General features: G+C 36.2%; 1 protein-coding gene across 1 annotated transcript; it reads left to right on the top strand.

The window, feature by feature from the left end:
* Positions 1-5,229: 5,229 nt before the first annotated feature.
* Positions 5,230-8,160, top strand: gpr34l (G protein-coupled receptor 34 like). The gene is made up of 2 exons (XM_066714829.1): positions 5,230-5,302; positions 6,039-8,160. Exons 1-2 carry the CDS (start codon positions 5,296-5,298, stop codon positions 7,115-7,117), a joined length of 1,086 nt encoding a protein of 361 aa, XP_066570926.1. The 5' UTR covers positions 5,230-5,295; the 3' UTR covers positions 7,118-8,160.
* Positions 8,161-18,245: the final 10,085 nt, after the last annotated feature.

Genomic DNA, 18,245 nt, shown 5'->3' with positions numbered 1-18,245 from the left:
GTTAAGACTGTTGTAGGGTATAGGGGTGGTTCCAGACCCATACATAATTTTTCTTATCTTTTGCCCTCATACATTTCAATATTTGTGTGACATCAATATAAACACTTAGTATTGACAATAACCATGCAATTATATAAACGTGGCAGTGTTTTGCTGTTTTTCTTTCTATTGTGGGTGATGGTAATGGTATTTTTCTTTGCTTGATCAAATTGAATAGTGCATATTGCTCTGCAAAGCCTGGAGAGATTAGGCTCTTATAAAATTATAATTAATACAAATGTGTAATGTTTGACACACTATGATCTATATATTTTTAAAGAATATGGTGAAAAGAACTCATGATGTTGTTTTGTATTATTCTAAACAAACATGGGGGGAAGTCAGACTTCACAGCTGAGACTGCGCTCTACGGAAGTTTCCATTGAGAAGGAAGTGGTACTCCACAAAACGGCCCTCGAGGTAGAAATGTAAAGTCTAAAGCAAAAAGAGAAAGGCAGTTTGCAGAGCAGGTGTTGGGTGCTGGTATAGGACAATTATCATATGCATGTTTTCAGTGAAAAGGTTAAAACCTTTCAGAAATATTGTATTGCTGTGTGGGCTTTAGCTGTTAAAGTGTATTCAGAACCGAAGATGTGCAGTTTTTCAGATCAACAGACTACAAATGGACACAGCCTGCCAACTGAATGTATTTGCTGACATCTTCTGGTTAAAACTGATACTTCAGCTTATGAAGATATCTTTAGACCAGCTTCTCAGCTTGAAATAAACTCCCCATAAATGTACTGTATACTAAGCACACAGCTCAAAGAGATATTTTACATTTTATTTCAAGGTTAGCAATATAAATTATAAATTATGTGGGAAAATATATTGTTTGAGTCTGTATATAAACATACATATAAATCAAAGTCAAAACAGCCTTTCAGAAATTAGTTAACACACATTTGTAAATGTTACAAATACATGAGTAAGAAAATATACTTCATGGGATAAGAAAAGTGCTTGATGTCCTTCTTTTAACATTTACTGATGTACATAGGAGGAGCTCAAAGAGAAATTGAATCTGTGCTAAAGGTAGGTCGAACCCTTATCACCCTTAGTTATCAAATCATTTTCTTGTCAGATTCTGTCAAAACAACTGGTGAAATTTGAAATACTCATGTGTTAGATATGAGCTTTATTCTAAAAGCATCTGAGCATTATAGACACAACACTGTTATGAGTATTTATTTAATCTGTTATGCTGTGGCTGTATTTACTGACTCATTTATTGCATCACAGTTTGGTTTGTACATTGGTGTGTCAGACAGGGTTGTGTGCATCTATCCATTAAACAGGAAATGTGCATGAACATGTCAAATCTTTAGCTGGTGGAGCCAATAGTTCAAATTTGTGGGAAGACTGCTCTGGAAATCATAAACAGGTCTTTGGTTAATACAAAATACAATTAAAACATCACATATAGGCTATATGGTAAAATAAATGTCTTCGAGGAAAATTCACAATGTTAATTTCAAATTATAACTTGTATTATAAGTCAAAGGGTGGAAGAATATTTTGCTTTAGTAAGGACTGGGAAATATGTACAATTATTTTCACTGTGCATCATTTGAAAATATTTTAAAAAGTGTTTTGCAACAGCATCTGCTTGCGGGCTTTGTGTAGCAGAGACATTTTTATCATTGAATCATTCAAGAGTCATGTAAGCTGAAGAAAGCAGTTACGGCGTACCGAGTGGTTATTGCAAAAAAGCCTCCCCCATTTCAACACACGTATATTGATTTACCCATTAAAAAATGACTGTGGCTTCTGGCTTCCTGAGCTGTGAAAGTCTATACAATGAATGTAGAATTCTTTAGGACCATTTTTATGTTTTATTTTTGAGCATTTCTTTTGAGATATGTTGAGGATATTTTTTAAGGTCAATGAGAAAAGTGCAAATGGAACATGTAAAGGAAGGGAGAAACTGATGTTTATTCAAGGATACTGTAGCCTGCTTAATTTACTGTATATTGGTTTCAGGTAATAAAAATGAAAAGCTCTTCCTATGACAAGCAGATGAGAGTAGTCATGCTTGTAACAGATCTGGTTATATGCAAAACTGTTTTCCTGGAAGACAGATTCAAAATTACTTATGTTCCAGATGTGAAAGAAGAAAGTATTATTGTTAAGCAAAGAAGAATGTAAATGCAACATAATTTAATGAACTTCTTTCTCTTTGGGTTTTCTAAATCCTTTTTGTAGTGTATGTAATACAGGTTCAGTGTGTGAAACTCAAGTTTTTACACAAGTATATAGCTTATTTTTGCAATTTTAATTAAATAAATTTTGTAAGATGACGATTACATATTTGTACATGTTATGTTAATTCAAGTCAAGAAGTAAACTGGAAAGAAAGAAACAAACAATGAAAAATAATAATTAAACTCACATTTTCAGAATGGACATTTCTGTATTTATACTTCTTTTATTGAGTGTCTAACATTCCAATACCAATGAACAATGTTATAGTTTTTGAGATGCAAAACACATGATTCATTCATTCAACTTCTCTTCCTTTGATGGTAATCAGACCAGACTGGAATTGTTGTGTCTGATCCTTGTTGGGGAATTTACCTAAATATTAATAGGCCAACATTGTTCTTCTGTTGACCTATTTCTTTCAGGAATGCTAAATATACTCACCATACTGATGTTCTGTGGTCAGACATTTTTCTGAATACCTGACATTTATTAATGCTATAATAACAATCTCTTCAAATTCAATAATATTGTATACAGGGCCGCCATCAGGATTTATCACTGATTTATCAGGATAACATTTTCCAAATTGTGCCCCCTCATCCACGGTGGGGGGTGCAACACACTTTGACTATGTGGAGTGCTTGTATGCTGTCCGTGGTGCTCACTGCCAACCTGGATCCGAAAAACTAATATTCTTTGAAAGAACATCTTTGTTCATGATATTTGAGTCTGTAATCCATATATTTATATCATGTTGAAAATATGGTAGAAAATATACTCACCACATATGTTCAACCTATAAAATAAATATATGCATCACAGACTAAAATATATTTTAATTTTAATTAAATTTGGTGTATGAAAAATGTAAGGATCACATGTGTACTATATATTAAAAATAGATATGTTTCCCGTGGATAAAGGAGACAGTATAGTCATAAGTCATAAGGGCTTGAAGTTTTTTGTATAACATTTCCCCTTTGGGTTTAATGGTGGACAGTAATTACAGCAGTGAAAAGTGCTTGCACAATTCAGAGGCCTCTAATGCATTGAAAAACATTTACCACTGCTGATGGTAACAAAGGGGTTGTTAAATGGTAGTATGGCAGACTCATATGATTCAGGTAGAAACACAAACAGAAGAATTAATGTGCTCAATTGCAAATTGATGTGACCCCCACAATAACTCACTCACCACATAGGAGGCCAAGGAAATCGGAATCCACTTCAACTAAACCCAGCTAAAGTCGGGGTATTGACAGACCACTGAAGAAGAATGATTTTTGTTGTACACAGACCTTGAGAAGGAGGACGGAACTATTATTCTCACTGTCATTTGCAACCCACAGGATACTTAAAAAAAGCATGCTCTGTAGCTGCATATTACCGTAAATTGTTACAGGCATAGGATGTATATCACCTACTTTAATTGTGGTTTTCTGCAAACAAGCTATCTCTATATAGATAAATGCAACATTAAAGCAACACATTTCCCTAATATAACCATCATCATCCAGTAGTGAAAAGCACTCTATATGTTGAGATCATGGAAGATTAATTGTGTATCCATGTATTCATAGTCCAGCCATAAAAAATAGTAATTATCTTTGCTTTTGGTATCTTACTCTAGCAAAACTTTACAGTTTCAGGAAAGTTGAAAAAGAATAATTCATTTTGAAAGCTAAATTCAAAATAAATAAAGAATGATGGTTAAATATATGCCCTAGCAAAATTAGATCCCTGATATCAGACTCATGATTTACAAACAATTACATTTAGAAAACAAATATATAAATCGCATAAACAATGTAAAGGAATTATGCAAAATAATGGTCAATTACAACTTACATGACCCCCCCCCTGAATCAAACAAGGCTTTCATTGTAGTCAGGAGCCCACTTGTCATGGTAGCAACTCAGAAGTCATCTCTCCCAGCTATTTGAACAAATCCATCAGGAAGGCCACTTCAAATGAGTTCCAGAGAGTATACTATGAGCATCTATCAAAGCAGTGATTGGTTTCTAGAATCAGTTTTTAAGAGTGAGTTAAACAGGAACATTTATAGGAGAACTTTGCCTGTAACTTAGTAGAACTTGATATATGTCAAATGTAAACTTACAAATTATTGAAACTGTTTATGACTGTTCTGCAGTTTACAAGACCTTTAGTCGTATTTCTTTAACCCCAGACACCAAAAGCATAAGTTTTTATTTGAAAATCTGCCCACATATGCATTTTCTTTCATTTATCCCTTCTATGATTCACACCAGTACTGTGAACCACCTACTATAATCTTTTTATCTGTCACCACCACCACTGATGAAACATAAATTAATACATACATACTACATATATTTATCCACCTGACTATCTAGATTTGTAAATATATATAACATATACTTTGACTTTTAAAGTGGGTAAGGGGATTTTATTTCAGTGAAATTAAACGTTTGCTTACACTGATATTTTTTGGTGTGTTTTTATCTTATTTCATATATTTTTGTGTTAGTTGCTAAACTGATTACTGTGTGCCTACTAATCCAGTTTAAATACATTTAAGCTTGATGTGATTAGTGTCTTATGACTTTAAAAGCATGTGTTCTAATGCTTCAAATAAATGTGTGAATCTAGAAAATAAAACGTATTTAAATAAATAATAATAATAAAAAATCTTAGAGTTCTGTATTTAACACGGTATAACTATGGTGTATGTTACAAACAAATGTGATGTCCAACCACAGTAGTGGAGTTTACACACTTGTGGTCACACAATGCATTCCTGACCTCATTCAATCAGCAAGATGGACATCCCCCCGGCCCCCTCTACCACCGAAAGGCCAGTGTCAGTTTTGTTTTACTAAGGTGTTGTAGCCCGTAGGAAACACTATGGTATAAAATAAGAGGAAGTGAAGGCAGTTTAGAGGTACTGACGTTTTTTCACATATAGGAGCAGGCTGACGCAGACGAAAGAGGAATTTCCACTAAGTGAGTGTGTCTAAAGCTCACAGCTGCAGACTCACAGTTTCAGACAGAGCAGAGGAGAGCTCAACGATGACAGGTAAGACACAGTTAAACAGAACTGTACAAGTACAACTTTACTGAACCGTATGGATTTAGTTATTTGAAACCAGTATTTCTAGTGTGAAAATATATTGTAAAGGTATGTAGTTGAGGGCACTTATTTCCTTGCTGTTCATTAAAATAATTAATATATAATTATGGGTGAAATGTTGACACAGAGTTAATGTTCTTGATTTTTAAACTGTTCGTTTACTTATATTTCAAGGTACTGCACACAATGTTGCTATACAGGTATTATTACATATGGAATATGCAAGCAAGTAAATAATGAGGAAAATCACCAGAACACTTTTATATAGCATTTATATGATGCAGTATATAGCTGCATATTATAGCAAACTGGCAATGCATTTACAGTAATTTTGTAAACATATTATTATTATTATTATTATTATTATTATTATTATTATTATTATTATTGTTAGTAGTAGTAATACTATTGCATTGTGTATGATAACCTAAATTATATTTTAAATACTCTATAATCTACTTTTCTGATACATATTGCACCAGTATTTCCAGCATATATAATTAATTAAAATATATGAAAATAATGAAAATGCTTACTAAAGGAACTAAGGTATTGTAAGGAACAATAGAGCTAAACAAAAATCAAGATTTTATTGGGGGGGAGGGGTTTGTTCCTGCTTTGCTGTAATTCTTTTCAAATCCATTTAAACTGAGCTGTTAACCATTTACTTTTACCCACTTAGGTTTACAGATAAATATGTTGACACCTTCCAATAATGCTACCATGGACAGATTAACTACTGCCAGTTACAGCGAGGATGAGAAAATGGCAGATGCCGGCTTGAATTCCAGTGGTGTCCACAACAACGTTTCCTGTGAGATACAAGATGGCAGCCTGTCCCTGGTGTTACCAACATGCTACTCTGTCATCTTTATCATTGGACTGCTCAGCAACATAGTGGCCCTCAGTGTGTTTTTCTTCAAGAAACGGACAAAGACCTGCATTTCTGTCTACATGAAGCACTTGGCCATAGCGGACTTCTTTCTTGTCCTCTGTTTGCCCGTTCGGATCTACTACCATAACAGTCCCGGGCCCTATTTTCTGTGCAAGACAGTCGGCATTTTCTTCTACATCAATATGTATGCCAGTATCCTGTTCCTGACCTTGATTAGCCTGGATCGGTATTTGAAGATAATCAAGCCTGTGTGGGTCTTCAAGATCCAGAAAGTGAAATGGGGCCAAAGGATGACTTGTGCTGTTTGGGTTGTCCTCTTCTCTGGTATGTTCCCTTTCTTCTTAGAGAACAATGAATCCCATCCTTGCAGTGGGACGTGCTTCCATTTCCACAGAAAGGGCCTGGTAGGGGGTATCATCAACCTCATCGTCGTGGGATTATTTTTCCTCCTGGCTTTCCTCTTCCTTGGTTTTTATGGGAAGATTGCCATTAAGCTTAAAAGCATGTCTCTTGGGAACGCTCCACAGAAAACCAAGCAAAGGAAGAACATAGCTATCATAAAAACCTTTGTTGTGCCCATCATCTTTACCCTGTGCTTCATGCCGTACCACGTTCTTAGAGTACCGTATGTGCTTTCCCAGATGGACATCATAAAGGGTCTAAGCGCCCGTCAGACACTGCATGTCCTCAATGAACTGGTCCTCTGCCTCTCGGCTCTCAACAGTTGCTTGGATCCCATTATCTACTTCTTCCTCTCATACACGTTTAGGAAAACCATACTCTGTGCTTTCCAAGGCCAGTTCAAGAAGGTCTACGCAGTGAACCTAAGAGGGACAAGTTTTGTGAGGTCTGTCACTGAAATCTAGGTTGTAGATTGATGAAAACAAATTGTATAGGCTAGGGTTGACATCCATTAAATGCACTCGATGCAAACAGTAGCAACTGGAGGTGAAAACATGTTGTATCATCAGAAATAAATTGATGAGTGGTTGTAAAGCGTAGAATTGAGTCTTTGCGGTACACTGCAATATGTACTCCCAGTTTTCTGACTGGAAGGTGAACACAAGACAACTTAAGAACTGTTGATGGATTTTATTTAGAGAGAAAAACAGTACAATTGGCACTGCAGTGAAAATATCTGACTGTTTCTCTATGGATGTGGCCTGAATTGTACTCTTTAAACTGACACTTTTAATACTTCTGTGCATCCAAACTTTATCATATGAGTTATTTTAATGTGTTGCTTATTTTAACAGTTGCTTACTGAGTGTTGTAATATTCTTCTTTGAATTTACAGTCCACCCACCAATGTGGTTAAAAGTGAGGTTTATGTTTTCATATATTTCCCGCTAAAGTATTTCTCAGTAGTAATGTTCAATATGTCTTTCTTTATGTAATTTTATTTAACCTTATTTATAGAAAAAGTTTTAAACATGCACCATAAATCATCTAGTTTTTTGCAAAATGACTTGAGGTTATTACATAAAGCCTAGTGAACATCAAAATATGTTACTCAGAGAATGACCTTTATGAACTACCTGATAATGCAGGAATTTCCAGTAAGTGTAACCTTCAGTGCAAAACACATTGTGTGGGCTGTTTCCCATGTTGAATGTAAAAGGGACAGAAAATTCAGTTTTAAATATGTGCATTCCTAAAAAGTACATGGTTTTTTTGTTTTGTTTGTTTTTTAATATACAGAACCAGTACTTGATATTTTATATGTAAATAAAATACTGCTATAAAAATGAAAAATATATATATTTTTGGTATATAATAATCTTATTATGTTTTGTAAATAATGTATATTGTGTATTTATTAAAATCTATTTTTTTTCACATTACGTTTGATTTTGTATTATATATTTTTTCTGATTGAGAGACTGTCAACATTTACTGAAAGTATGTGTCATTTCCTAGTATTATTTTATACAAAAAAGTGTAGTGTTTTAAATGTAATAAAAACATTCATACATAAGCATATTTGGTAATCGTAAATATGAGACAAATGTTTTCTTTTAAATAGTCTGTATATGTGAAAGCTCTTTCCTTTGTAGTGCTGCAATTTTTTTTAACTGAATTTAACTTTGTTAATGAGAAGTGGTCAAGGCATTTACCACAGCTTTAATTATTATGGTATATTTTTATATTGCATTACATGAAACATGCTACACTTTTTTTTATTACAGTTTATGTAAAGTTCAAAATGTGTCTTTAAACAGTATAATAGCTAGCTATGTATGAGTTACAAATCCATATCTATCTCTCTATCTATCTCTCTATCTATATATATGAAGATTAGAAAAGATAAAAGAAAAGATTAATCAAAAAAATCAAAACTTTGACCCACTCGCTAATAGAAAACTACAGAACTGTACTCAGTTGCGGCTTCATTTAAATGCCACTCTCTTCTAATCATAAATGTAACCTCATGATGTACAGGTTTGTAGTTTGCTATTAGCGGGTGGGTCAAAGTTTTGATTTAATCCGGCCCTAAGTAACAAAACTTGATGCTGCATAAAGTCTTGGAGCATATATATATATATATATATATATATATACAGTGGGGGAAAAAAGTATTTGATTCCCTGCTGATTTTGTATGTTTGCCCACTGACAAAGAAATGATCAGTCTATAATTTTAATGGTAGGTGTATTTTAACAGTGAGAGACAGAATAACAACAAAAAAATCCAGAAAAACACATTTCAAAAAAGTTATAAATTGATTTGCATGTTAATGAGGGAAATAAGTATTTGACCCCTTCGACTTAGTACTTGGTGGCAAAACCCTTGTTGGCAATCACAGAGGTCAGACGTTTCTTGTAGTTGGCCACCAGGTTTGCACACATCTCAGGAGGGATTTTGTCCCACTCCTCTTTGCAGATCCTCTCCAAGTCATTAAGGTTTCGAGGCTGACGTTTGGCAACTCAAACCTTCAGCTCCCTCCACAGATTTTCTATGGGATTAAGGTCTGGAGACTGGCTAGGCCACTCCAGGACCTTAATGTGCTTCTTCTTGAGCCACTCCTTTGTTGCCTTGGCTGTGTGTTTTGGGTCATTGTCATGTTGGAATACCCATCCATGACCCATTTTCAATGCCCTGGCTGAGGGAAGGAGGTTCTCACCCAAGATTTGATGGTCCATGGCCCCGTCCTTCGTCCCTTTGATGCGGGGCAGTTGTCCTGTCCCCTTAGCAGAAAAACACCCCCAAAGCATAATGTTTCCACCTCCATGTTTGACGTTGGGGATGGTGTTCTTGGGGTCATTCCTCCTCCTCCAAACACGGCGAGTTGAGTTGATGCCAAAGAGCTCGATTTTGGTCTCATCTGACCACAACACTTTCACCCAGTTCTCCTCTGAATCATTCAGATGTTCATTGGCAAACTGCAGACGGGCCTGTACATGTGATTTCTTGAGCAGGGGGACCTTGCGGGCGCTGCAGGATTTCAGTCCTTCACGGCGTAGTATGTTACCAATTGTTTTCTTGGTGACTATGGTCCCAGCTGCCTTGAGATCATTAACAAGATCCTCCCGTGTAGTTCCTCACCGTTCTCATGATCATTGAAACTCCACGAGGTGAGATCTTGCATGGAGCCCCAGACCGAGGGAGACTGACAGTTATTTTGTGTTTCTTCCATTTGCGAATAATCGCACCAACTGTTGTCACCTTCTCACCAAGCTGCTTGGCGATGGTCTTGTATCCCATTCCAGCCTTGTGTAGGTCTACAATCTTGTCCCTGACATCCTTGGACAGCTCTTTGGTCTTGGCCATGGTGGAGAGTTTGGAATCTGATTGATTGATTGCTTCTGTGGACGGGTGTCTTTTATACAGGTAACGAGCTGAGATTAGGAGCACTCCCTTTAAGAGAGTGCTCCTAATCTCAGCTCGTTACCTGTATAAAAGACACCTGGGAGCCAGAAATCTTGCAGATTGATAGGGGATCAAATACTTATTTCCCTCATTAACATGCAAATCAATTTATAACTTTTTTGAAATGTTTTTTCTGGATTTTTTTGTTGTTATTCTGTCTCTCACTGTTAAAATACACCTACCATTAAAATTATAGACTGATCATTTTTTTGTCAGTGGGCAAACGTACAAAATCAGCAGGGGATCAAATACTTTTTTCCCCCACTGTATATATATATATATATATATATATATATATATATATATATATATATATATATATAGTATACAATTAAATTAAAAATAAGTTATAGAAAGTGATAAAAACTCCATTTAATTTACAGATTCCATCGTTAATTCAATTTAATTTTGAGTTGTATAAGATTATAAATTCAAACCTCAATGTGTCTTTTGGATTTTTGTAATTGTTACAGTTGAGTAATTCTTGATTCATCCCGTGTTCAGCTCTGTTTTTGAAGCCAGCAAACTTGAGCCAAAGTGCGATACATTCTGGAAAGAAATACAGTTTCTAATTCAAGAAGGTGAAAAGGGCTCATCCAGATACCCAGAATTAGTTCAGCAGGATGTATGGAAACATAAAAACAAAAACAGAAATTGATATAACTGAGTACTTTCCCTTACAGCTATTGTATCTGCATGATCTATTGTGGTCTACATTATCTACAGTAGACCGGGTACATTGTTTTTTTGTTTTTGCTTTTTTTCAATTATGAAAAACGTACTATTCAAAACATATGATTTATTTTATCTTATTCATTATTATTTTTAAAACTTATTTTTAACTTAACATATTTAAACATTTAAACATCAGTTTCTCAAACAGATAATAATACAACAATTTAATTTTCTTTGACATACATAAACATGAGCAAACGTACCCTCAAAATCTCATTGTACACAGGGCGGTCCGTGTGCTTTTTAATTGTGGTTTTCTTTTTTGTTGTCCTGCTCTTGTCTGGGAGTAAATAGGCCTTTACATACCTGAAAGAACAGCAAAACAGACTTTTTTGTAGGGCAACAAAGAAATAGAGCAGTCTATCAATCAAGAGGTGTCCTCCTTAAATATGAAGAGTTCTAGTTAAATTGTGTCTTCTGCTGAGTAGCTGAAATTTTGGAAAAAGACAAGGAGGGGCAGTTTCATTGCTACCTTAATTTTGGTTAATTACTCCTCTATTTGGTAAGGCTGTGTCGGTTCAGCAAGATAATAGAGGGCGCACTCTGACGTCGAAATGAAATGCAAACACATTTAGGTCCATTTTGTTTAAACAGTAATGTGTCACGTAACCCTATCTACGAAAAGTGGTGACACTTTTGGTGACAGCTCGAGCTATTACCAGTTGGTGCAGCTTGGGAGGCCCTAATGCATTGTCTCTGACAGTAAAAACCAAGCCACTACAAAAACTCCCTTACTTCATTCACAAGCAGTAAAAAAAAAAAGCCAAGGTAAGTGAACAGAGAATGAAAAAGCTGGAGAGTTATTAATGAAAGCGCTCCACTCATGGGTCAGAGTGTCCCCGTCGAACTTCAGCCTTATCCAGGTTTCTGCATTGGGAGACATAAATCTGCAGTTCCTGGCTCCTCAGAGAGTAATCAAGGCAGAACTGAATGCAAGCCCGATTGTCAGGGTTGCTGGAATCAGCGCTACTGACACTGCACTCGTTGTCAGACACCTGGGAACAAAAAACACACCGCTGTACAAAATTACCTGACCTTCTCTGTAGTCTTTACACACACAGCAGAACTGTGAAGCTCAGGCTGTTAATTCAGTTACACATTATTCTATCTTGGATGCTTAATATAAGTATGGGTTTAATTTTATGCTTTTAAGCATGTATTATACCTTTCTGTATATGGTACATTTTAAGATGGAAGGTCAAATAGCTATCTAAAGAGACATTAAGGCCCAGAACAAAGAGAAAGTGAGCTGCACAAACTGTGTGAAGTGACATCTCTTATACAATAAGGCAAACACATTTATTTTAATTAAATATAACTTTCGACCCCCCTCTCTCCCCATATATTAAAATGATTTGGTCCAGGATCACCCATTGCTGACTTTGTTTTATACAGATAATTCTCTGCATGGGATGATGTTTATACACAAGATGAGAGTCATATACAAATGAGAAAACTCTGCTCTGTGACTGGCGGGTTTCTCGTATATCATTTATGATTGTAATTGTCCATCCCAGAGTGTCTGACACATTGCGTCAACCTCAAGTTAGAAACATCTCAGTTTCTTCCGTATTTTGTTTTGATCTGTCAACTATTCTAAAGTGCAATACTGCAAGACTTTAAACACGCAGATCCGTCTCCCACCTAACATTTGCTCTGAACATAAGGTTTTCAACCTCTTAGTTATGATTCATCCGCTTCATTATCTGAATGCAATGTGAGGGCGGAAGACACACATACAAGTGATATATTGTTTGACCTTTAAAAATCCTGCAAAGAGGTAAAACAATAATATAAAAAAATAAAAAAGCAGACACCATGTTGTTTGTGTCCTGTCAAATCCATGACATCTTAATTTAAACTTTTTGCAAACAGCAGATTTGGCAGCAAAGTACAAATTCAGATGACATGGGAAGAATGATAAATTGCACATGTTCATTGACTTGTCTTCACCATGAATATTTAATTTCTTACCTCTGAGTCCAGTGCTGGGGATGGTGATGGGATTTGTTTTGTGTTTTGGTGTGAAATGTTGTTAGAAATTACTGAAGGACAGTGACCTAGAAATACCAAAAGAAAAACAATGCAGGGCAGAAGAATATAGAATATAGGCCTAAGCAATACAGGAGTTAAAAAATCTGTCTACATTAAACTTCAAAAGTGTTTTCCCAATGATGGAAGGTATGGCTGAGGGACTCATAGTATTCTATAGAAAACCTATTAATTTGCACACATGCCTTGCAGTCAATATGTTCAGTATTATCTAAAATAATCCCTGTTCCTTGTGCTTTATAAGTCAGTCCTGTCTTTATTAGAGCCAGGACTGAAAAAAGCTTCTGGTTCGATAAGAAGGCTCTTTTTAGAAATCATATTAGGGTCATTAGAAGTGATATACAGTTGGAGCCTTTATTTCCTACATAGTTTCTACTCATGGGTACTATTACTAAATTTGCTGTTTTACGATTGGGACAGTCGCAGGAGAAAATGTATCAGCTCAAACCCCAGTTTTCCCTTCACACAAAGCACAAAAACAGTATCACCATTAAAGTGTTTTTTTCCTCTCACTTTCGTAATGCGTCTATATGTTCAATGGCATTTAATATAATTTCCAAATAGCTATAAATATATTATCATATCATATAAGGATACGAAGTTCAAACTTGATACTCACTTTCCTCAGAGGAGTAAAAAAAAACTTTGGCCGCTTGAGCTCTGGCCAAAGCCTTGCTGATGGGAGATGCATTTGTATCAGGGCCTGTATTATTAAAGAAATACAAAATACATACATACATACATACATAAACAAATAAATAACAAAATCATTACAATGTGTGAAATCTGTTTACAATTGGAGCTAATTCATAGTCCTATATACTGCATTATTTGATTGCAGTTTAAGAACATCCAACTTTGGCCAAATATTACTACTTTAAAAAATACATTTGAGTATTTTTTCAATGAAACATTACCCTAATTAAAGACATTTGCCATGGACTTGGAAAGTGTACACTGCCATACAAAACAGATGTTTTTCCAAGTAGCCAAAATATAGAACATAAAGTGACATTTTGTCCACAACAAAAGGAGAGTTATAAAACACGTGGCAACATGAAAGTTCAGTGAGGACATAACTGATATCAATGGCCAAGGCAAACATGTAAACAGTCTGATAGCATCTTCTCCAGCAACACTGAAGCAAGAAGTTAGATTGGATCAGAAGAGATGCAGCATTAATAGAGATAAAGGCAGATGCACCATGCAAACTCAGCTAGACCTTGTCTGATGTCAGTTTTTTTCAGCTTCCTCTCTCTATATACTTGGCATTTTATACAAACACAACAAGTTAAAAGATTTCAAGCTGAGGAGGTTCAATGATGATTCCTATTATGGTCAGTTTATTGTCAGCTGAAATAAATATTAGAGCCAAAATCGATAAGAGCGATTAAGTCAGATTCTAAAGGGGAAGCTGCTAACACTCCACAACCAAAGCGTGCTACGTGTGTTAACATATAAATATTAAACTAGAAATGAAACGCCTAAAAATATATGCAACCAACAGACCACCACGAAAAGCATCAATAAAGGAGGAAGTGAAACTACTATCTTAGAAAATGAACATGACATGGCAAATGTTCTAAATGAGTATTTTACAGAAGTGTTTACGAAGGAAAAAACAGATAACATGCCACAGGTTAACAATCAGTCCAGTCAAACAAATCACCTGGGCCAGATGGTATATTTCCAACAGTACTTAAAGAAATTAGGGAAATTGTTTATAGACCAAATATTACAATTGACACTTAGAACAGGGGATGTGCCAAAATATTGGAAAACTGTTAATGTCATACCAATCTACAAGAAAGGGGACAAAACTGAGCCAGGAAATTACAGACAAATCAGTCTCACCTGCTTTACTTGTAGAATTTGGGAAACAATTATTAGACAATAGAGGAGCATCTTAATGAAAACCATATTCTTGGAGACAGTCAACATGGGTTTAGATGAGGCAGATCATGTCTTACTAATTTATTAGCATATTATATGATATACTTAGATTTTCAAAAAGCTTTTGATAAGATTTCACACCAAAGACTGTGAAGAACTGCATTTCGTCCCGTGTGTCTGTGTAACAAGGTCACTGTCTCACTGTCTCACAGTGCTGCGGTACTGTGCTATAATTCAACCCTGATACCCAGAAGAACAGGGTCTGATAAGAACCAGTTTTCACAAGCAACATCGTACAAACCTCCCTTATATTAAACATTACGTATGCCTTAATTGTCCCAGGTTTGACTATATATGGGTCTTCCTGAGCAGTTGTCAGGCAGAAACCAAACTTACACCCATCACGGGACAGACATGTGGGCCTGTGATCTCTCTCTCCTGTCTGGTCTGCATAAAAGTACCTGTAGTTTGTAACTTCTTTATGACTGTTCTCGAGATTGCCTCTTAAACCTCTTCCTTGCAGCAGTAATAAAAACCTTTTGATTGGAGGTACATCTCTCTCTGGATTTCTGCGACTCTTCAGACTGATCCTTAAATTGGAAGCTGTAGGCATTCAGGGTAATGTAAGTAGATGGATTATGAACTGGTTGATGTATAGGAAGCACAGGGTGTCGATTAGAGAAGTTGCTTCTCACTGGAGTGAGGTTGTTAGTGGAGTTCCACAGGGATCAGTACTAGGGCCTTTGCTTTTTCTAATCTATATTAATGAACTGGACTCTGGGATAATTAGCAAACTTGTCAAATTTGCAGATGATACTAAAATAGGTGGCTCAGCAGATACAATCTCGGCAGCACAGGTTATTCAAAGGCACTTAATAATATTCAGTTGTGGGCTGACACCTGGAAGATGAAATTCAATGTGGACAAGTGCAAGGTAATACAACCAGGTAACAAAAATATCCACTGTAAGTACACTATGGGAGGAATAGAACTGGAAGAAATAACGCATGAGAAAGATCTAGGAATCTACATGGACTCCTCACTTTCCCCATACAAACAATGTGGGGAAGCAATAAAAAAGGCAAACAGAAGGTTAGGGTATATTGTCAAAAGTGTCAAATTGAGAGCAAGGGCAGTGATGTTCAGACTGTACAATGCACTAGTTAGAGCTCATCTGGATACTGTGGACAGTTCTGGGCTCCACACTTCAAGAAAGATATCGCTGCTCTAGAGGCAGTTCAGAGGAGAGCAACCAGACTTATTCCAGGTCTGAAGGGAATGTCCTACTGAGAGACTGAGGGAACTGAACACAGAGAGTTGTCACAATCTGAACAAACTCCCTAGCGATGTGGTTGAAGCTGACAATTTGTGAATTGGATAGGATCCTTGGATCACTTAGTTATTAAGGGACACCAAACAAGCACAATGGGTCAAATGGCCTCCTCTTGTTTGTAAACTTTCTTATGTTCTTATGTTCATGAAATGCATTTCTTGAGAGATGAAGAACAGACAGACACAAACCAACAACGACAAATGAATGGGGTTTAGTGCAACCATGAGTTTGTGATATCATTGCAAGAATGACTAGATTTTGTTTACAAACCAAATTCATTGCTGAGGCAAGATATGTTGTGTTCAGGGGAATCCTTCACTGTATCAACTTCCCCTGTTTCTCGTAGTTCATCCTCAGTTTTGTCTCTGCTGTGTCTTAGCATGACCTTCTTGGTATATTTCTGCTAGTCCAGGTTTGGCACGGCTTCATTGGTCAGGCTCTTTGGTTCTCTGAAGGCCTCTATTGTGTTATTCAAGGAGCTTGGAATTTCCTCAAAGTTTTTTACCACCTCATTATCCTTTTCTTGAGCTCTCATATGTGCCAACAACGGTGCTATAGCATGCGTCCTGTATTGAATAGTCTGTTCCATATTCGTATAATTGAAGCAGTCATCTTGTGTCATGGACCGCGGTGCAGGAGTGGGTGACATGAGTCTTGGAGAAGGCTGTGGGGTTGGGAAAAACAAACCAGAGGACGAGGCCCCTTCAGAGGCCTTCAGGAAATACAGTTTCCTATGTAAGTCTTCAGTAAAGTGTCTGCAATTTGCCTTCCTCAGTGGCTGGTGCGATAAGGACCTCTGTAATCTTGGAAAGCTCCCCAGGTCCTCAGTACTAAACCACTTTAGCAAAGAGTCACATTGTTCTGCAGTGTTAAATAGTTTTTTCACTCTGTCTGGGAGGATCGATAACCCCGCCAGAGAGAGATCAGTCCCAGCTTCTCTACAAGACTCATGGGAATTTGGAAAGGAGTTGCAGGAACGCAGGGCCCCTGTTTCACTGTTTTCAGGGACTTCAGTACTAGTTGTGGCATCAAGCACTTCTTCCAGTACAACACCAAGGGTTTGCTCCTGGTGTTTTTCACTGAAGGAGGCTGTGGTTCTCCGTGGTGCCTCCAGATATTCTGAAACAAGAAATGAAAATGGTATTTCATTACACATTGATTTGATAAAACCTATGTTCAATGTAATTCACTTTTAATTTTTACTTATAGAATATTATATATCTTACTTAGCAAATTGCATAAAAAGCAGTTTTGTTTCTCAAACTAGCTAGATAATATGAAGTCCTGGTTTCTATACATTTCATATTTCTATTAATTTAATAAATCAAAGGGGGTGGGGGGGTCAGGAAACTTATGAGGAAAGTTTAAATAAAATAAATAAATGCCCTTATATATGAAATGCACCTTGCCATTTTTTAAATCAGTATGATAATAAAACAAGTGAATATTAGTAAATTGAATATATGTAAATATCAGCTTAAGCTTAGACCAGAAAGCCATGGAGATATACCTTTGTGAGTCACAGCTGTTTTTAAGATTGCTGTGTCTGTTTGTGTGTCCTTGCTCTGCTGCTACAATATAAAAGAAAGGAAAACTCAATCACTCAATTCTAAATAATCTGTATGCTAAATAAACATTAACAAATAAACATACTCTATCCTATTAGAAGTTGAAAATAAATACCAGTTGAGTTCCTAAAAACATACGACAGAGTAGTTCAATTTATTCACATTTCTCTCTGGTTGGTTCCCACGTTTCTCTCTCTGTACTATAATAACTTGCTCCTGTTACAACATCCACCTTCCATCACACTCTGCGTTGACACAGACAGGAGGGGCCTTTCACACTGAGGTACAATACAGATTGAAGTGCAGTTCGGTTCGTTTGCAGCTATATGTGAAAGCTCTGATAGTATAATCACACAAGGATGTGGATCAAACCGAACAGACCGAGAACACTAGAAAGGGGTGATCTTGGTTAGTTTGAAAGTGAACTTTGTACATTTGTCATATGAAAGCAAACGGATTCATGAAACACTTCAAACAACAATCCAAACTGTGGAAGTGAACAACTGAACCAGTTGAAAAAGTGCCCCAGAATGGCAGTAAAAT

Source organism: Amia ocellicauda, chromosome 10 (assembly GCF_036373705.1).
Source record: "Amia ocellicauda isolate fAmiCal2 chromosome 10, fAmiCal2.hap1, whole genome shotgun sequence".
Lineage (NCBI taxonomy): Eukaryota > Metazoa > Chordata > Actinopteri > Amiiformes > Amiidae > Amia > Amia ocellicauda.
This window is presented reverse-complemented; position numbering and strand designations above follow the sequence as displayed.